Source organism: Phalangium opilio, unplaced genomic scaffold (genome assembly GCF_054372755.1).
Source record: "Phalangium opilio isolate 3A_F unplaced genomic scaffold, DU_Popi_V2 ptg000056l_1, whole genome shotgun sequence".
Taxonomy (NCBI): Eukaryota; Metazoa; Arthropoda; class Arachnida; order Opiliones; family Phalangiidae; genus Phalangium; species Phalangium opilio.
In genome coordinates this window covers 6545574-6566004 of record NW_028324175.1, presented here as the reverse complement: position 1 = coordinate 6566004, position 20431 = coordinate 6545574, and the positions used below count along the sequence as shown (strand labels likewise).

Sequence of the window (20431 nt, the reverse complement as noted above, 5' to 3'; positions counted from 1 at the left end):
TAAAATCGACAGAAGGTGGCATAGGTCTCTGGGCTTTAACGGCAATAGTTAGTTCCTGCAATGCCTGTTGGATTTGTTGTATTGAGAGGACTAAGGCAGCCAAGTCCGTATTGCCTGGATGAGGACCTGACGGAGCAGTAACCGTAGGACCAGGACCAACGGGTGTTGGATTGTTCCCTGTTATCAAACTTGTACTCATCCAAGCAAAAATAAGATCCATCAGGGAATTAAAAAGACGCAAAACAGGATATATCACATAGCGAATCTTAAGGCAGAAACAACTAAAAATATATTTGAGTACGATAAAGGGAAAGTCCATTAGGAGACCCCAACACTTATGAAAGGAATCGTTCGTGTGCGGCCGTAAAATCGTACAGATTGCAAACTTCATAACCTTTAAGGCGACTAATAGTGTGAAGGTCTTAAAGCAATATGGGTTGCATATGAATAAATCCATTAACTCACATACTCCTACTATAAACATAGTTACGTAAAATAGTATCTCTTCAAGTAACTGGGTAACTACCAAACGACCATTATTAGAGAGGCCACGTGTGGCGTTAAATACTAACGACGGCATAAATGACATTATGCAGTTGTCCTAAACGTTGGGATGTACAAAAGCCAAGGCGAAACAATAACCATAACAGCCCAACCGCGTGGTGAACGCTAAGCCTAACACGGGCCTTAGTAGAGGATTCCCCCCATGGGCCACCATATGTAACAATATTTTACATGGGGATAGGTAAGAGCTAACATCATGCGGTAGGTTCGAAATTTACGGAAATATAATAAAGTATTATAAAGACTTCTTACTTTGGTATTTGAACGACGTTTTATTTTCAACTTATCTTTTTATATTTTAACAGCGTTATCCCGGTATTGACTCTATTCACCGACCGACTCTGTAGCTCGACTCCCAAGAACTGCCTCAAGAAGCGGGTGCTTCCCGTTTATATACCCGCGATCCTGTCCCTTAGAGTCGTCTGCTACAGGGTCTGTTACAGCAGGAGGGCTTAGACCACATCGCCTCTCCGCTATGCAAGATCTACAGACTTTGCATTGCTCTCGGTCACATACCTCGTGACTGGAAACGCTCTAGGGTCATCTTTATTCCCAAGCCCGGGAAGGCTTCCTATCTCGAGGCGAAAGCATTTAGACCCATATGCCTGACCTCCTTCTTCCTCAAAATTCTGGAGAAGTTGGTGGACAGGTACATCAGAGACGAGGTACTTTCGGTAACTCCTCTCTCTTCTTCACAATTTGCCTACCAAAAAGGCAAATCCACTGAGACGGCCCTTCACGGCCTTACGAATTGCCTGGATAGGGCATTCGAGTTTCAGGAAATTTCACTGGCTGTCTTCCTCGATATCGAGGGGGCCTTTGACAAGGTCTCTAGCTCGGTTATTACTGAAGCTGTTGAGAGATTTGGCATCAGCGCCACTCTTGGCCGCTGGATCAAGTCCATGCTTACCGACCGCGAGGTGTCGGCGTCCCTCCTTGGGGACTCTCTAGGGGTGACTACCAGCAGGGGTTGCCCTCAGGGTGGAGTGCTCTCCCCCCTGTTGTGGTGCCTGGTGGTGGACGAACTCCTGGGGAGGCTCGGGGGTGCTGGGGGCTGTTGCTGCTTCGGGTATGCGGACGATGTAGCGATAGTCTTTACGGGGAAGTTCCCGGATACTGTCACCGCGCTTATGAGATCTGCTCTCTCTAGCGTGGAGCAATGGTGTCAGGCGGTTAACCTCACCGTTAATCCTGATAAAACTGTCCTTGTTCCTTTTACGAGGAAGAATACTAAGGATCTGTTCAATGATATCTCTTTCTTTGGCCAGGTCCTGACAAAGTCCTCCGAGGTGAAATACCTGGGGGTGACTTTTGATTGTAGACTCACATGGAAGCCGCATCTTGATCGGTGTATTAAGAAGGCCAAGACGCTCTTCTGGAGGACCAGGAGCTCTGTCGGCCAGACTTGGGGCCTCAACCCCAAGGCTGTACACTGGCTCTATACTGGGATCATCAGACCCATACTATCTTACGGGGCACTTGTCTGGTGGACAAGGGTCCGGCTTAAGACGGTGCAGGCTGCCCTGCGCAAGCTTCAAAGGCTTGCCTGCATTGGTGTTACGGGGGCCATGAGATCGACCCCAACTGCTTCCCTGGAAGTGCTCCTTGACATGCTTCCTCTTCATCTCTTCATTGAGGAGGAGGCTGTCATGGGAGCCTACAGGCTCAACATTAGTGGCTGTTGGGTTCCAAGACTTTGGGATTACAGCCATACGAAGCTCTTTCGGGAGTACGCCGCACTTGAGCCGTCGCTTACGATGTGCTCTGACAAAACCGTTACCAGTTTTGATTTCACTAAGCCATTCAGCATCCACTTCCCCAGTCGGGCAGAGTGGACTAACCTGCTGCCTCTTGGCACTGGGGGTGAAACCATTTGGTTCACCGATGGCTCCAAGACTGATTCCGGCGCTGGCGCCGGCTATTACTGTCAAACCACAAGGGTCGGCTTTTCTGCTTGCCTGGGCACCTTCGCTAGTGTGTTCCAGGCTGAAATTGCCGCGATCTGTTATTGCGCAGATTACTGTATTAACAAAGGGTATACCGGACGGACTGTGAGAATTTATTCTGACAGTCAGGCTGCCCTGAACGCTCTGAACCAGTGTCAGATTACTTCTCAACTGGTGCGTAGCTGCCTCGACCTGCTAGCGCGACTGGCATCCTGCAACAGGGTTCTGCTGTACTGGGTGCCAGGGCATAGAGGATATTATGGCAATGAGCAAGCCGATAGATTTGCGAAAAGGGGTGCGGAGGCCAAGCTCTTGGGGCCGGAGCCGGCCGTCCCCATCCCCTACAGGCACGTCAAACGGTGTCTGCATGACAGGTTGACTGTCATACAAAACCAGCTCTGGCACAGCATGGAGGGCCAGAGACAGACAAAGCTGTTTGTCGATGGTCCCTGCAGGTCTCGTGCTAGGGACCTAATTTCGCTCGGCAGATGGGATATTAGGCTGGCCACCGGTCTTTTGACCGGGCATTGTCGGCTTAATAGGCACCTCCATCTGATGGGTCTTGTCGACGACCCTCTCTGTAGGTCGTGTCAGGAGAAGGAAGAAACATCCGCTCACGTACTTTGCGAGTGCGACTACTTCGCCTCGCTTAGATTAGAATATTTTGATTCACACACCCTGGAACCCTCGAGGGTCTCCTCTCTCACGGTGGAGCGAATTCTTCGCTACGCTGCAGCTACAGGCCTATTCAAGGCCTGATTACGAGGATGCACAATATGCCTTTGGCATCGGTGCTAGGGCGCGTACCCTCCTCAACAACAATAATAATAATCCTTGGTCAGCAAACTCGTGAGCTGCTCAATACGTTCGTACTTTAACTTCGAAAGCCTTTCGACTATTCGTTTCAAATGGAACTCCTGTTGTAGGAGTCCCATGCCGTAAACATCGTGGAACGGGAGCACTATTAATTCTTGGCAGAGATTGTGGTACTTGGTTTCTAACTCTTTAACGACGGTTTCCATTCCAACACGCAGACCTTTCTCCTCGTTTACCATTTGACGTTGCAGGTCGAAGACTTTTCGCAGTCTAACCATTTGGTCCTTTTCACATAAGCCAATCTTGGCCCATGTGTCGCTTAAGGTTTTTTGGGATTCAGCCAGCATTTCGGTTACCTTCTCGACAAGATTGAAACTACGAAAAGAAAAAGGGATACTTCAGAAACGTTTGGGAGATAATTTGTAGCTATGTCAGAGACTAAACAATTATTAAGTTTGGAAGAGCAGGTGGTATTCTTCAATTTTGCCTTTATGTCTTAAACATAATTAACTCAATAACTAAACGTCCATTCCTAAGTATTATCAGTCAGAATCAAGGGCATGACGTTGCTGACTCTCTTAGAAATGATTTCACTACACATTCGAGTGATCACTAACCCATTCCCAAATTAAAGAAACACCTAGCTTTACAACTTAAAATTACGGTGGTTGGTGCGCTGTTATAATAAATTCCAACCTCGCATATCCGACAATGGTAAAAGGGGTTACGTTAAATATGATAAATAAGTACAGTTTACGCTACTGGCTAAAAAGAGGGTTGTAGAAAGAAACTAAAATAGCAATATTGTATAACAGGTGGGGGGGGGGCAATAAACAAGCAATCATTTGGAAAAGGCAGCAGTATTTTGGATTTAAACCTAGCAAATTTAGTAGTTTTTAAGGAAGGGGGTATTTTAATCCGCTGTTAATGACAAAAACAGGGGCTCACTTACCTTCCTACTACCAAGACAGGATTGCTGTCGTCCTTCTCTAGCTCGCTATTAATTTCATGCACAGCACCCAACATAGATCTTCGCTTTGATGACGCCATAATTAAACTGAACTTTAATAGTTAAACGTTCGGCAAAACTATTTTAATAGTAAATTCTTTTTTTTTTTTTTTTTTTTTTTTTTTTGAGGTTTCAATGCGAAGTGGGCTCTTACGTCCGCGGCAAGGATGCGATTATTCAGGGTTCAGTATGTGTGTAAGCAGGGGAAGGAAATGAGGTTTACTTGGGAGGTGACGGACGGGGTGTGGGGGTCAAGTCACCTCCGGCGGACACGGGGCAGTCGGCACCTATAGGGTAGGATCGCCGACATGTGTCGTATTCCCTCAAACTTTGCCGCCCAGACGCTTGGCTTACAGGAGTGCGCCACACTCCCGGCTAATAGTAAATTCCCCGCGTCAAACCAATAACTAAACTGAATCTGAGTAAACGTTAGGCGTTGGATAACTAACTATACTCCGCGGTTTGTGTTGTTTCGGTTTGAACAGCGCGGTCAGTGCTAACAGCGAAATAAACCGGTTATGTCTTATCCCTCTTATATATGTATTTAAATTCATCTCACGTAATTAATCCTCCTTGGGATGCCGATCCCTTCTGTCACTTGAAACTAATGCCCTTTTCCATTGGCTGCTATTAATCTGCCACCATGGAGCAATATTACAGTAGACATACCTAGATAAATTCAATGCAATTTTAAGGGAACTTTCCTTTTCATTCCGAGAAAATTTCTCCATGGAAAATGCCAATGGAAAACGGTGGCATAAAATGGATACGAGTGGATTTTGAACCAGGAAGTTGATTTCGAAAATGAAAGTTTTTTCCCGTAGTAGAATTAATTAAGACAAAAGTAAACGTCAAAAGTGGTTGTCAAAATATATATTTCGGGTATTTCCGCTAGCCAAGAGGTAATTAAATACTTTAATTACTCGATTAAGTTACCAGTAAGAACTTAAGCCTCGGTCGAGCCTTTTAATGCCTCCTATCTATTTCCCGGTCCGTCATCAAATTTCGCTTAGCCACGCTAAATAAATGTAGTAAATTCACGCAGGCCGAGCTGACTGATATATTTTGGCCTAAAATTGGCCTATTTCCTCTTTAAATTAGATTCGTAAGAAGCAGCAAAGAGTGCTGTTCATTTTGGAGTCATTAAAGATTGAACACGAAGTTGTAGATATCACCGAACCGGGGAAAGAAGAGGATGTAAAGAATTTCATGAGAGAAGAATGTTCAAAACGCGGGAAAAATAACGCCTTGCCACCTCAATTGTTCATAGGTGATAACTATCTGGGGGTAAGAAGCAAAACCTACTTCTTCATCCCATCAAAATAAATAAATAAATTTTCAAACTTATTAAAGGATTACAGTGACTTTGAAAATGCCACGGAGGATGATAAACTGATGACCTTTTTCCAACTACCCGAGAGACCTTTTTCCAAGGTCAAGAATGGAGACACGGTAAGAGATAACCCCCCCCCCCTCCACCCTTTGCCAAATTCTAGTGAATTTAATCTTTGTAGCACACTGCGGGGGAAACGGCCGAGGATGAAAACAAAGGTGAGAATTTAATCAATGGCATAATAAGTGATCTGGAAAACGCGCAGGAAGAACAAGAAGAAGCCCAAGAGCAAGAAGATGAAGTAAAAGAGGATGAGACAAATGAAGAAGAAGTAAAAGAGGAAGAGGGGGAACAAGAAGAAGAAGAAGGGGAGGAGGAGGAAGATGATGAAATTGAATCTGGCAGACTTTAATTTCTAATTTATTTGACTTTCCCATTGATTTAAAACCAAACTGGACAATGATTCTTCCACAGAGAACTGTACCTACTTTATTGGGCTTCCGCAGCTTTTTAAGATTTTAATTAAAACAGATTAAGATTCTAATTAGGATAGAGAATAAAGAAATTAAGTTAGAATACGCGGATTATTAATTAATTTCAAAAGGAACAAAAGAATAATATCAAGATTCAGAAATATGTACGTAAAAGCATTAATTATTGTTTGGTAAATGAACCAAATTTGAAAATAAAATGAAGGTCCAACAAGGAATCATTGTAGATTGGCAGCGGATATTAATATTATAGGTCCACCATTGCCAATCTAGATGAGGGTAGGGTTTATTTAAATTAAAGTCTTCCTTAACACTAAAGTAGATCAGCATGTAAAACGGGAATGATTGATAATGAAGAATAACTAACATTAGACAGAATAATGGACTTGCAACTCTTTAGAAGGGAAACACTGATAAAAAAACTTTTATGTTTGTGACAGAGAACATGTTCTTTTTTTGCAATGCAACTCCTGTATGAATTTTACTAACAATCAATCGTTTGTGTATTTTGAACAAGTGTTTGTTTGTGTATTTTGAACAAGTGTTTGTTTGTTTATTTGTTTATTTGCATTATTAATTTCTCTCCCCTTTTTGTTTATTTTCAGCGTGAATTGGTTACTTGTAAGGCTTAACAACCAACGTGGATCTGCTCTTTCTAAACTGCCTGCTGATTTTCTTAACAACAAATTTGACGTAGACGCTCGTAATTTGGGGGGAAGGGGAGGGGGGGATGACAGGCGTTGCCAGAAATGATCCTTAAAAAGGCTTAAACTCGCCCGTCAATTGACTTGTTAACAATCAGAACACGCACGCACGCATTTGGTGGATTTTTAAATATGATTTTGGTCAAACCAAACTAAGGCATTTTGGTTTCACCCTTAATTTGTTTCCTAAACTAATCTTAATGTTAATTAGAATTAACATTTCTTCTAGAGATTGTTATTAAATTTCCTTATTTCATTTTATTATTATTTTTTTTTGGGATGATTAAAAAATTAATTATATTTTGCACAAATTTGTAAATAATTAACGCGAATTAATTAATTAATGTTAACGCCTTAATTACAGTTAAGTCTTAGTTTAAGTATTTTTTTCCACCCCCAAAAGAGTTTAATTCTGGTCATATTATTAAAACCCCTTAACTAAAAAAAGCCTAAACTTCATTCATTTCAGGGTAATTTTTGTTTTTAATTAATCTCACTTAGTTTTTTAATTAATTTAAATACTTGTCCTACACTTAAGAAAATAATGAACAAATTTTTTCAAGCCAAAACTAAAAAAACTTAATAATTATGGGCACCCTTTAAGGTCAAAGGTTAAAAGGGTGTTAAGCCTAAAATAAATTGCAATCTTAAAATGACCCCTTAGTTTTGCATTGGATGTCAAGTAGTGCCTTTGTCTACGTATTAATGAATTAATTTGCGAGTCATTTCGATTAACTGGTGCGATTAACTTTAATTTTGTTTTTATTACGATTGATTTGAATTAACAAATAAAAAGAGAGGGGGGCGGGGCTAATTTGAAAATTAAATAATACGGGATATGTTTGTGGTTTGTTCAAATATTTTTTTTTTTTGGTTTTGAAAATGATAATAAAGCTTGCCAATTTTTATACCTTATTAACGTTTCCCTAATTAATATTAATTAATTAGGCCTATTTTAATTATAAATGTTTACTAATTAATAACTCCCCCATCCCTTTCCTCTAGGGAACTGATAAACTAATGTTAAATAAATAATAAACGCAATTAATTAACATAAAAACGAACAAATAAAAAACGCCATAATTAAAAATGAAATGAAATTAATTTAAAACCTATTGAGTGGGGCATTCGTCAGCACTCTTTTTGGGAGACATCTCTGTTAGTAGATCAAAAAAAATTAGACAAAATATAAATTAGAATAATAAGGCCTTTACTTGACGTGACTAGTCTTTGAGAGGCTTGGTTCCAGAACAACCCAATGTTTTTAGCCACATCGCGTGATGGGTTTCTAAGGCCGGTGGGGGGATGGATGATGGGGTGTTTCTTGGTCAGTTCGCTTCCCACTGCCTCGCTAAGCTGACGCTTATGGCATTCACGCGTGTCCGTGGTCCGACTGAAGGTGACAATTGGGAGGGAGAGACTGGTTTCAACGTGTGTGGGAAAATCTAAGTACGGGGCGGGGGGGCTCCGACACGGGTAGTAGCTAGTAGGAGGGGAATGTGTCAAAATGCTTTTTGTTCGGATCCCAAGAATTCCCTCCCGGTGGTCCTACTCTGAGAAATGGTTAGGCGCGCCTTGGAATGTGTTAAGGGACCGGCCATCGCGGGTTCAAAGGGGGGGGATGGGGACGATATGAGTGGCTACTTACTATTATTACTTTGGGTTGCTGGCAAACCAAGCCAAGCCAAGAAGACTAGACTAGCAACTAGATAAGAACATTTTTATTCATGAACTTACCATTTGGCAGGGTGGATAGATCGAAGTCAAAAGTGAATTTCTTGGTGGGGGTCGTGGGTGGTTCCGCGAAGGAAGCCGGGATGAAATCGGCGATTGATTTTGGCGATGGCTCGAGGGCTTCGCCCACCGACAATGGCAACTGATTCTTCGCTTTGAGAAAATGGTCCGAGTTGGGGTCATCTTCCTTCAAAGTGGTGGTGGTGGTGGTGGTGGTGGTGGCTCGAGTTGTCTTGGCGAGGGAATCGCCACCGCTCCTATCGCTACTGGTCGATATATTTTCCTTATCATTTGTGGGAGGGAGAAGACTCAATCTGGAAGAACATTTTAAACGTCATCTATATCGCCTTTATTAACGCTGACTGAGAGGTCAGGGTTGAAACCAACGAATGAACGAACCTCTTTTTCAACTCCTTGTATTTATTCCTCAAGAGAGTGTTTTCCTCCTCGATTTTCTTGCAATGTTTGTGAAGTTGGTAGAGTTGGCGTTGAGCTTCGAAGACTTGCAGCGAACCAATATTGCTCTCGACGTTGCAGACCACTTTCGAGGCGTCGCCTTTCATCGTGGCCGAGGAGCCTGGTTCTTCCCTGTCGCGGCGGACTGCGCGTTCAAAGGTTAGTATTAAAAAACGTTAGCGAATAATTGAGTGGTTAACGAAGGCGATTAACTAACTGGTTTCGTCCAAGGCGGTCTGATTTTTCCTCAGTTGATTCGTCAAGTGGTAGATTTTCTCCTCGTATTGTTTGCGATCTCGTTTCAAGCTTTCGCATCTACAATTTGAACCTTTAAACTTAACGGACTTAGTCGATCGTAGTCATTAAAGGGGAGGAATTAACCTTTTAATCTCGTTGGCCAGTTTGGTCTCGGCCTTGTATCTCTTGGCGCGTTCTTCCGATAGTTTCGAAGACAAAATTTCAACTTCCTTAAGTTTTTCCTCCATTTTAGTTTTAAACTGTCGCAGTTCTTCCAGTTCGGACGTTTCAACAAGTTCTTGGTCGGATTGTTGTTTAAACTGTCGTAATTCGTCTAGTAGCGACAATGTTTCGGCCAGTTCACGCTCCAACATTTCCTTGGACTCGGTTATTTCTTCAAGTTGGGACAAGGTTTCTAAGAGCCTGGTTTCGCGCTCTTCGTTTAACCGGCGAAGTTCATCGAGTTCCCTCAAGGTTTCGCCCAGTTTTCCCTCCGATAGCGAGTTCGACAGACGCAGTTCTCGAAGTTGAAAGGACATTTCGCGACGTTCTTCGTCGGAGGATTTTAATTCTTCTAGTTGGGCCAACGTGACGGCGTGTGCTCGGTCAGCCTGTATCTTCGATTGTCTCAGCGCGTCAAGTTGCGACAATGTTTCGGCCAGTTTAATTTCGCTCGTCTCGAGTTCACAGAGCCGCGACGTCAATTCGCGAACTTTTTCATCTCCTCGTTCCTTCTCGAGTCTCAACTCCCGGAGCTGAGCCGACTTTTCGCTTAATTGGTGATCAGATCTTTCCTTGGCAATTTCGAGTTCATTGAGCCGCGACGTCATTTCGCGCAGTTTTTCGTTCGACTCTTCCTTGCCAATTGACAATTTCTCAAGTTCATTTTCTAAGTTGGCAACTTTATCGGATTCCAGCCGTAGTTGATCTTGATGACTTTGTCGAAGCGTTTCGACTCCAAGTTCCAGTTCCTCGGCCCGTTTTTCCAACGCCTCTTTGGCCCGGGACTGTCGTTCCAGCTCCAAACTCAACTGATCAACGCGTTTCCTCCACTCGGTTTCATTTTGCGTCTCAACTCTTGATTTGGTAACGTTTTCCAATTGACTTTCCAAATCTCGCGTCTGTTCCTCCAAGAATTCGATCGTGGCCCGAAATTCGTCGCGAGCTTTTTCGTTTTGTCGCAATTCGTCTTCGAGTTTGGTCATGGCCGCCAGACACGATTCGTTTTCGGCTTCGAGTTCGGCCACCCTCGTCTCGAGTTCGCTTTTCGCTTCAGAGGCGTTTTCCACTTGGCTATTTAAGGCGGAAAGGCGATTTCGAGACTCGGTCATCTCAATTTCAAATTGCTCCTTAGCACGCAGACTCTCTCGACAAATCGAATTTCGCTTCGACTCGAGTTCGTTTTCCAAATTGGAAACGGTTTGTCGCAATTCCTCACAAATTGATTGGCGCCTCTCAATCTCGGTCTGAAGTTCTTCCACCATTTTTTCAAATTTGTTTTTCGAATCCAAGGCATTTTCTAGTCGGCTATTCGAGTCAAGGAGGCCTTCCTCTAGTTGCCCGATTTTTGACTCCAATTCGGACTCTTTGACAATAAAAGTTTCGTTCCGCGTGGCCAGAAGATCCACTTTGGACTTTTCCAAATCGGACACAGTTTGGCGCAACTCGCAACAGACTAATTCGCGCTTTTCCAACTCCGACTGAAGTTCGGCCACTAATTTCTCAAATTCGCCAATTTTCGACTCTAATTCGGACTCTTTCAAAAAAGTTTCATTCTGCGTGGCCAGAAGATCCACTTTGGATTTTTCCAAACAGAAAATGGTGGCAACGTCTTTCGAGTGGTCAAGGACGCGGCTGTCGTCAAAGTTCAAAAGTAATTCCGTGGAGGATGGAACGAACTCGTTGGAAATCTCCTCCAGGGGCTCATCGGTTTGAGTGGACTGGTCAGTTGGCGTCACTGTGGTGGTTAGTGGTGGACGCGATTCGTCCAAATCTTTCCGTAATTGGGAACAAAGTCGACGTTCTTCCTCAAACTTTTGTTCGAAAATGCGCGTTTGTTCAAAATCTTTTTCCAGAGCGACTTTCGATTTTTCCAACTCGGAGTGTTGAAGTTTCAAGCGCGAAATTTCGATTTCTAAATTTTCTCGCGTTACATTCGAGTCTTTCAGTTGACTTTCGAGATTGGAGATTCGCGATTCGAGCGCCTTCAACAATTAATATTCGTTTTATTTTAAACTGGGTGCGGCGGCGGCGCTCAAAAACACTCGCCCACAATAATAATTTACACTCTGGGTTGCCACAATTTCAAATTCCCCATGATTCCCCCCCCCCGACTATTTAAATAAATATATAGTAAATATAGTAACTAATTAATTACCGCCGCATTAGAGGAGAAGTCGGTAGCCAGGGATTGCATCCTAAAGGGGACGCATTTGGATATTTTAGGACGCGTCGAGACGTTGGTCAAGTCGGCATTCGATTGGTTAAACGCGTCTATACCAATTAAAAGAAACGCCGGTAATTAAGAGAGACGCGATTTTAAAGAGCGTCTTTGGTTACAGACCGATTATTTGGTCAATGATGGACGAGGTCCTCCTTAAGGGAGGCGAGGCCCCCGCCTGCAAATTCAACTGAGAATGGGAATTTAATCTGTTGGACAAGTTGAAATTGGCGCTGACGACGCTAGGGGCGGCGCACCCCCCAAATCCTTCGATATGACCGCCCCACGTCTCCCTCCTTTGTTTTCTCATAATCTGGACAAAAGGTCACTCACTCACTCTCGATCCAGATATTATTCAAACACGTCATCATCAATTAAGGGTATTAGACGTACCATTCTGGGTGTCAAACTGGAGACCAAAACGTTGGCATTCAAATTCTTGGCCAATTGTTCCAGTTCTTGGATCCTTTTGTCCTTTCGTTCCAGCTCCTTTTCCACTTCTTCTTTGGCGCGATCGCTCTTTAAACACTGACCGGTCAAGAGAACGACAAAAGTTATCAGCAAAAAAAGAAAGAGTCGGACGTTGCGTGGTCAGTCTGACACGCACCTTCAGTTCTTTCTCCAGTTCTTGGATCTTTCGTTTGTGACTTCGGAGTCGGGCTTGGTCACTCATCACTTCGTTCACCTTAGGTTTATTGCAAATGTCCTTGGCTCTTCGAGGGAACTAAACACCAAATGAAATGAAATGACCCACCCAACACGAAGTTATTTTTAATTAAACGGGGGCGCTGAAGGGACAACTGACCATGAGTGTCGATAATGTCTGGTCGACGGAGGTTGGGGTGGCGTTACAAATAATGGCCGTTCTGGCGTTCCCCCCCAAGGAATTCTGGAGAATTCGCGTCAACTTTGAGTTGCGATAAAAAGCCCTTTTCCTAATGAATAAATACGGATTAAGTATTAACTAATTCATTAATACTTAACGAGTAGTTATAGTTAGTGACCCTTCGCTTAATGTTTTGATGACCGTTCCCAGACTAAAGAGAGACTTATTGATTTGGACGCTTTCTTGGAAGGTGTGACCCGTCGTCCCCATTTGACCCGCTCTCTCCGATCCCGCCAAATCAACAAAATTCTACAAGAATGATTAATTAGAGTGCGATTCATTTTTAAGACGCGAAACGACGGTTTCGCTCTTACAAGATGAGAGACTTGGACGGCGCCCTCGTTACCCGAATCGCAAAGTTTGCTCTCTATTATCTGTCAACCAAAAATGACGTCTAATCAATTTAACCGACATTAAGGCGCTAAAGTATTTAAAGTACCATTCTGAAAATGGCGTGAGATCTGGAACTGTAGCGGTTCATACAAGTTTCCCCAACTTGACGTTTCTCTAAAATTCATTTAAAACTAATTTAATCTATTTCAACTCCAGACTTAAGTCGACTTAAGACGCGCGTACCCTGTCCTTGACGTAAAAGCTCCAAGACATCGTCGGGAGTCGAAACCACCTCTTCTTTCAGCCCATCAACATAAACCTCCCCAGTCTAAGTGCGAAACGAAATGAATTTTAATTATTCCCGAGTTTAATCCGAAATTTTTTTAATGACTGACGCTGGTTTCTTGGATTTTCAAAGTCGTCGGGGAATTGGCCAACAAATCGGAGATGACTTCGTTGTATATCTCCATGTAGGAAACCCTCAACAAGTACTCGCGTTCGGGAACCTGACGACGATCAATGGACATTAAACAAATGCTCGAGCGACGATGGTTAATGGAATATTCAAATGTTATTTACAGTTTCGATTAAACTGAAAATGTCGTTGATGGCTTGCAAGATGACGCCCGGCTCGATTCCGTCGCCGCTCATGGTGAACGTTTTCCCGGACGAGGTTTGACCGTAGGCGAAAATGGTTCCATGAATTCCGTTAAAGACAGAGTTGACGACGTCTTTGCACAACTCGATATAAACGTCCAAATTGCTTTCCACGTAGGAGAAGACGCGATCTGACAGAGTTTTATCGTCAAAAACGAGTTCCTCCCTCGCCTACCATCCAAGGGAGAACTTACCAAAAACATGCTCCGTCCCGGGAATAAGGCAATCGTTGGAATCAATTCGATAAATCTCGTTTGGCGGATTTACTTTCCAATGAACGGAAACGTTGCTGTTTTTCTTCCTAGGAAACTTTAATAGTTAAAGGGGGGCTCCATGATCTAACTAGGTCGGACTGTTAGGAGTTGACGCTTAAAACACTAATGGCTGAAAGCGCGACTCTCATTTGGTTAGAAAGAAACTAAAATAACAATATAGGGAGCTTTCAGTTGGAGTAGGAGCCGAGTCTCGTGACATAATTTACGCTGCCATATTGGTGGGTTTAAAGCAAGAACGAAGCTGAGACTACCCAATATGGCTACCAAAACAGCGGTAAGACTTGGGAGGGTTGGGTCGGGTCGGGTCGGGTTAGGTTATATTTTAAATATTTTATGGTATTTGGTGGCTAGGAAGAAGGAACTAGTTGGGTTTTTATGGTCATGAAAATATCGATCAAAATAGTTTCCGTGACTAAAATTTAATTATCTTATAATTAACATCCAAGAAATTATATTTATTGGAAAAACTGTATTTTGAATGTGCGAGCTAAAGTAATATTTTTCCGTAAAAACGTACCCAATTTAGTAACATTTTGAAAAGGGGGGGGAATTTATTCAGTTGATAAAACTTAACAATAACTAGGGATGTGCGAGTGCTCGAAAAGGTTCGAGTACTCGATCGAGCTTCGAGCCGAGTACTCGGCTCGAAGCTCGATAAGCGATTTTTGAAAAGCTCGATAAGTTTTCGAGCCTTGGCCCAAAGCTCGATTAAAGCTCGATAGCCAAAATTGAGTTCCCAACCATCTCTCAAAAACCCTGGATGCGCGAAATCCTACTTTTTCGATCTGCGCAGGGGTTTAAGTAAGCTTAATTCTTATTGGCTCTTGAAATAGTGTGACACAGAAGCAGTTCTAAGAAGACTTTTGATTGGCTCTTTAGTTTGATATGTAGCATGCATGAAAGCACGTGAAATTATTTCAATAGGCGATTTGCCATTCGGTGGTAGAAAGTCCTTTGTTTTGGTGAAGCTTCAGGGATAATGGGAAGTTTGGTCGGTTTGTAGAATTTATTTTAAATTAGAATTAAAAGTTAGTAAAACAGAATTCTAAACTAGTATAAAACAGAATTCTAAACTAGTATAAAACAGAATTCAAAACTAGTATAAACAGAATTCAAAACTAGTATAAACAGAATTCAAAACTAGTATAAACAGAATTCAAAACTAGTATAAAACAATTTAAAACTCACTAAAAAGTTAAAGATACCAGATAATCAGAGACTAACAAACATTAAAGCTTCTGATATGGAAGCCAGCGAAGAAGATAGTCGGGATATTAGCATAGATGATAGTCAAGATGTTAGCCTAGATAGTCAAGACGATCCAACTTTCGAAAATAGTCAAGAACTAATTCAAAATAGTGATCAAGACAATGAAGACCAAATTTTGAATCAAGCGGCCCCGTAAAAGCAAAATATGGGATTATTTCGACTGTGTGAAAGATGGGTTTGCAAAGCTCGATGAGGCTCGAGAGCTCGATAAGAAAATCAAAGCTCGGCTCGAAACTGAAAATTCAGGGCTCGCACACCCCTAACAATAACCAAAACAGGTGCGCATTTAGCCGCACGTCATAAAACCTTTTTGAATTTAGCGCGCGTTGTATTGAACACGAAGAACACTAACGCCATCTATGCCTATAAAAAGGCGTTCTAAACGGCGGTGTACACAAATCACTAGTTCACTTTACCTTTGACTTTACAATATCAACTCCATGCAAATTATACAAATAAATAAAATGTACCCTAACCCCCCCCCTCACCATTGAACTAAGTTAACACAACAGTTGCCGGATTAAAATTAAAATTAGGCCCGATAAATAGACGTAATATCGTGCTAATTATTACCTTTCAATAAGAGGCCTGACTCTAACGGCAACTTTTATATAGGATATTTGCCATTGAAAAAATAGGAAAATATAGGTTTCAAGTGATTTGGAATTAATAAGACAGGATTTTCAAAACAAACTGAAACACTAATAAACAATTCAATTTAAAAAGATAAAATAAAATTCGTTAGCCAGATACCTCATCGAAATGGCACCCGGGGGCCGAGATAATGTGCGCCCGCTTAAGTCAGGAAAAAAAAGGAACAGCAAATGTTGCTAAGGCTTGCTTAATTACTCGGTCCCTGTTTGTCGTAGCCCTTATTTTTTAGTATGGTTGGATGGGGGACAAATTGGACTATAATATACTCAAAAGACATCCCCGTATCTCTAGTAGAAACAGAGTTATGAGCCTCCAAAGTTGGGTGTAATGCTATTCCTATGGAGTGTATGTTTTTGAACATTTTTCTCAATTACTCGGCAAATTTTTACTCGATCCCCAAGTTTTTAGTATGGTTGGATGGGGAACTCAATGCGCCCCAACAACCCTTGTGCTAGAGAGCCAGTGCCCCTCGGCCTCCCCTTTAATCTGGCCCTGACTAAACTAAAACCACCATCTGAAGCAGACGACAAGATTTTTTTAACTCTATTTTTTCCCGTTTCCCCATACATTTTTCATGGAGTAATTTTATCGTAGTGAGAATTATGTTTCCTGAAAAGTGCCTTACATTGCAGCTAATAGCTCCATGGTGGCAGGCTGGCAGCATGGATTACTAATACAAGCTAAACGTTAGCTTGTATTATTAATCCTTGGTGGCAGAAATGTAAAACTGCATTCATGTCTGTCACACTTCAAAATTTTTGAGTGACATCTACTAAAAACAACAGTGAGCGCGCGCAAAATGTGAAAAGATTTCGAAAAATAGGAAAATATAGGAAAATTGTCTAAATTATAGGAACTTATAGGAAGGTATCGAAAAAATAGGAAAAATTATAAAATATAGGAATTGTGGTCACCCTGAGTTTGGGACTTCAAATTTGGCTTTTTCAGCTTTTAGAGTTTTATTTTAAATTTGAAGTTGATCAACATGTTTACGTAGTTGAAAAACTTCAGTAGAAACCATGCTTTTAGTTTCGTCTACTGGGGTGCATTGGTTTTGGTCTAATTTCACTGAATGGGTGCTTCTTTCAAGTTGGTTTTCGAGTTTAAGTTTTGATTCTCTTTGGTTAAGGTCCTGTTTTAATTTGGCTAATTGCGTTTGACATTCATCGTAATTATCACGGGATGTAGCCAGTTCCCGAGTTAATTGGTTTAGTTCGTCTTTATGGGAGTCATTCTATAATGAATTTAACGTAACGTGACTCCGTTAGAAGTTCTAGGTCCTATTAACTTTAGGCCTAATATTGAGGCATTTAGAACTAAAATTTAGATTGGTTTTAGATAGAATAATGTAGGGGGGAGCCATTTAATATTTTGCAGCCCGATATTAATTAACATTAGGCCTAACATTGATTAATTAATTAATTCAGAACTAAAATCTGTAGATTGGCTGTAACGGAAAAGTAACCAATCTACAGAATAGGGACTTGGCAGTACTACGTCACGCAACCTCAGGCTACCTTCCATAGGGACTTGGCAATTCAGGCTTAACTCCGCCCCCAGCGCCATTATGGTATGTTTTTTTAACAGAATGAAAGCTACATAAGCCCCTCCTCCTGGTATGTTTTTTAGCACTAGTGGAAGGTAGCCTGACGTTGCATGACGTAGTACTGCCAGGTCCCTATTAGTGCTAAAAAACTTACCAGGAGGAGGGGCTTATGTAGCTTTCATTCTGTTAAAAAAACATACCATAATGGCGCTGGGGGCGGAGTTAAGCCCGAATTGCCAAGTCCCTATTCAGAATTTCATGTTTAAAGTTAATGTTTAAACAAATAAGAACTGTATAGTCTAATTATTTAATACAGATTCAATAATTCTAAAGAAATAACAGCTTTAAAATAAACGGAACAATAGAGTAGTGGCACTACATGTTAATTTCTCATAGGAGATAACGTAGCCAAGGGCAGGGAGGTGCCATTACTCTATAGGAAACTAGCGTCTTCCGTAATAGGGCAATGAACGATTTCTACTTCTATTAAACTAAATCCAGCTGTGGCTTGTCAATAAGTAAGGGATATTATAAAAAGAGCTTACCTTTTGTTTGTGTTTCTGAACCACTTGTTCAAGCTGATCCGGTAGTTGGCGTTTCTGTTGATTAATTTTAATCAACTTTCCGCATTGTTCTTCTAAAGCGTTTATTTTTTGCAAAGCTGGGCCAGGTAGGCCTTGCTTCCACTCTGAGGCAGACCAATCCATCTTAAGCCTATTTTAAAAATTAATTGGTGATTGGTATAATTAAAACATTAAATCTTAATTAAAACTCATTACAAACGCGGTTGGTCAAACAGTACTTCAAATAGTGGTTAAAATTTAGGTCTAATTATAACATTAAGTAAATATATTTACCTCTGAGCAACAAAACTTAAACTATTTTAAGTAGTTATCATAAATCTCAACGCTTTAATGATTAACTAATCAATTTAATCGCGATTAACCGTTCAGAACCTTGTCAGGGAATGATTTCATCCAGCGCGCAACGACAGTATGACACAAAGAGCCGTTTGAATTTTGAAGTTTAAAAAACAAAGATCACGTGGGTTTGAACTAGCCAATAAGAGCTCACTTAAGGAAAAAAACATTTAGAGACAGGCTTGGAAATAAGCTTTATTTCTGAACTAGTCCTCCGGACCAGTGACCCCTGATGTCTTAAATATGAAACTGGTCCCGGGACCAGTGACCCTTCCCCTATTTAATTTTCTACTGGTCTCAGGACTTGTGGTCGTTCTCTCTTCTAAAAAATCTCTCTCGGCTTAGGGTTGTATACACGACTGCACTCCTGGAGTCGAAATTTATGTTAAAATGAAAATAATTAAAGAGGTCCCCATATCAATTTTTAATAAGAGTAGGAATTAATAAACTAGTCACTGGGACCAGTGACCCTCACGTTTTGAATAAAAAAAGTGGTCCAAGCTATTAATGAACTGGTTTTTTTACCTGTAAACCTGTCTTATTTCCTAGCCTGTTTAGAGAGCTGGAAACCATCAGAAACCGACATTAGCCGTTTTCTTTTTTTATTCAAAATTAAGACCCTCATGCTATTATTATCCCCGATGTAATTAAATTATAAATATTTAAATATATATATATAAATCAATTGATAAATGTGACATTTTGACAGAACAGATGCTTTTAATATTGTATAAAATGAGGACACATGTTGTTAGGTTTAATATTCTATTGATCGAAATTGTGATATAAAAGGGTTGTGTTCTCTGGGTTTTATATCACAACTGACAACAGAATCGTCCATTTCATACGAAAATAACTCTAAAAATGTTTCGTTTCGTCGTTATTAGCTTAATTTACGCCAGTGTGGGAAATAAGGCACTTTCACAGGCCAATGGCCAGTTTAAAAATTACCTGGGCCAGTTTAAAAATTAAACGCTTTGGGGTCTACTGGCCCTGGTGGCCACTTAATTAATTCAAAGTTTTCCCCTCAAGATTTTGGATCATTAAATAAATACTATGTTAATCCCTAAGATTGTCTCGTCTTTGCTTCTATGCTGTTTGCTTGCTTGGCCTGAATTGTGTATGTGGGAGTGGGATTATGGGTGGGTTTCGTATGTCTGTCTACGCTCTACACAGTGTAGAATCTGTAGATGAAGTGATTTTTGCAGTTAGCTTAAGCATGGCTAAAGGGAAGATAATCTCTCGGTAGTCTTGTTTGGGTCTGGTCTCTAGGGAAAGGCAGCCTGCTGCCTTTGATTGTATTAGAGTCTATGGGAAGATAGCAATGGAGTGTCAACTCCCTCCCTACAGGCCGAATTTTTTAATTTAGCATTACTCAATAAAGACTTATAGTTCTTAATTTAAGACTCCAATATTTTTAAATACCCATAACTATAAAAACTAACCTACTAAGCCTACGCCCAAGCAAATATTGTCCAGAATAGATAATTTGGCCCTAAATTTCGAAAGCCTGATTTTTGAGGCTAAAAGTGGTAGGTGGCACCGTGGCCGGTTTTTTAATTAACATACCTAGAATCTACTGGCCACAGGTCCAGTTTTAAAAAAATCCTTATTTCCCACACTGTCAATGATGATGGCTGACTTGGCAGATGGACGGCTGACTTGGAATCAGGAATCCAGGATAAGGATTTTTTTAAAACTGGACGTCGGGCCAGCAACCCCCCCCCATGGTCTGGAATAAATAAACTGGTCCATGACCATTAACCAGAGTGCATCGTCTGCTAAACTTTTGAAGTGGATAATTAAAATAGTTGAGATAATGTCTGGAGTCTGGTTACCCTTGAATTTTATTAGTGGTCCCGTGGACCACTGACCCCCCTCCGATTTAATTTATAAACGGGTCCAGGCAATATTTAAACTGGTCATTTGCCCTGTGCCACCGCCTTATTTCCCACTCTGCTTGGAATTCTGGTTGCCATCTATATTTTCCATGGAGTAGTTTCACTAGAGTGAAAATGTTTTTATCCTTGAAGGAGTCTAATATTGTAGCTACGCCTACTGTAATAATACTCCATGGTGGAAAATAACTGATTGGCAACATAGATGGGCACTATCATATCATTTGATAGTTTTACCACTTGATACGATAGAAAACTAAATC

At 41.4% G+C, this 20431-nt stretch overlaps 4 protein-coding genes across 4 annotated transcripts; 1 reads left to right on the top strand and 3 right to left on the bottom strand.

Annotated features, from left to right (window-relative positions):
• The first annotated feature begins 352 nt into the window (after nucleotides 1-352).
• LOC149668291 (uncharacterized) lies at nucleotides 353-3269 on the top strand. The gene is made up of 2 exons (XM_089841176.1): nucleotides 353-745; nucleotides 870-3269. The coding sequence occupies exon 2, from the start codon at nucleotides 1467-1469 to the stop codon at nucleotides 3267-3269; it is 1803 nt and encodes a 600-aa protein (XP_089697302.1). The 5' UTR covers nucleotides 353-745; nucleotides 870-1466.
• A 53-nt stretch (nucleotides 3270-3322) lies between these two features.
• On the bottom strand, nucleotides 3323-4715 carry LOC149668290 (protein regulator of cytokinesis 1-like). The gene is made up of 2 exons (XM_089841177.1): nucleotides 4279-4715; nucleotides 3323-3701 (listed from the first exon to the last, which is right to left on the bottom strand). The coding sequence occupies exons 1-2, from the start codon at nucleotides 4374-4376 to the stop codon at nucleotides 3323-3325; spliced, it is 477 nt and encodes a 158-aa protein (XP_089697303.1). The 5' UTR covers nucleotides 4377-4715.
• Nucleotides 4716-7594: 2879 nt separating this feature from the next.
• LOC149668289 (uncharacterized) lies at nucleotides 7595-14413 on the bottom strand. Its single transcript, XM_089841269.1, has 18 exons — nucleotides 14399-14413; nucleotides 13801-13915; nucleotides 13529-13737; nucleotides 13345-13455; nucleotides 13193-13277; nucleotides 13056-13123; nucleotides 12931-12990; nucleotides 12735-12865; nucleotides 12512-12665; nucleotides 12338-12454; nucleotides 12124-12258; nucleotides 11854-12043; nucleotides 11668-11783; nucleotides 9435-11494; nucleotides 9271-9368; nucleotides 8997-9198; nucleotides 8601-8911; nucleotides 7595-8019 (listed from the first exon to the last, which is right to left on the bottom strand). Exons 1-18 carry the CDS (start codon nucleotides 14411-14413, stop codon nucleotides 7976-7978), a joined length of 4221 nt encoding a protein of 1406 aa, XP_089697395.1. The 3' UTR covers nucleotides 7595-7975.
• Nucleotides 14414-16729: 2316 nt separating this feature from the next.
• Nucleotides 16730-18683, bottom strand: LOC149668288 (uncharacterized). The gene is made up of 3 exons (XM_089841179.1): nucleotides 18208-18683; nucleotides 17896-18064; nucleotides 16730-17038 (listed from the first exon to the last, which is right to left on the bottom strand). Exons 2-3 carry the CDS (start codon nucleotides 18055-18057, stop codon nucleotides 16769-16771), a joined length of 432 nt encoding a protein of 143 aa, XP_089697305.1. The 5' UTR covers nucleotides 18058-18064; nucleotides 18208-18683; the 3' UTR covers nucleotides 16730-16768.
• Between the last annotated feature and the right edge of the window lie 1748 nt (nucleotides 18684-20431).

Excerpts from the sequence above, each read along its gene's own strand:
- LOC149668289 (XM_089841269.1), bottom strand. Across the intron at positions 11,495-11,667 it reads ACTTCTCCTCTAATGCGGCG|GCGCTCGAATCGCGAATCTC; the intron begins GTAATTAATTAG and ends TAATTGTTGAAG. Across the intron at positions 9,369-9,434 it reads CTGGCCAACGAGATTAAAAG|ATGCGAAAGCTTGAAACGAG; the intron begins GTTAATTCCTCC and ends TTCAAATTGTAG.
- LOC149668288 (XM_089841179.1), bottom strand. The coding sequence starts at position 18,057 with ATGGATTGGTCTGCCTCAGAGTGGAAGCAAGGCCTACCTGGCCCAGCT. Across the intron at positions 17,039-17,895 it reads TTCAGAAACACAAACAAAAG|AATGACTCCCATAAAGACGA; the intron begins GTAAGCTCTTTT and ends AATTCATTATAG.
- LOC149668290 (XM_089841177.1), bottom strand. The coding sequence starts at position 4,376 with ATGGCGTCATCAAAGCGAAGATCTATGTTGGGTGCTGTGCATGAAATT. Across the intron at positions 3,702-4,278 it reads CCTGTCTTGGTAGTAGGAAG|TTTCAATCTTGTCGAGAAGG; the intron begins GTAAGTGAGCCC and ends TTCTTTTCGTAG.
- LOC149668291 (XM_089841176.1), top strand. The coding sequence starts at position 1,467 with ATGCTTACCGACCGCGAGGTGTCGGCGTCCCTCCTTGGGGACTCTCTA.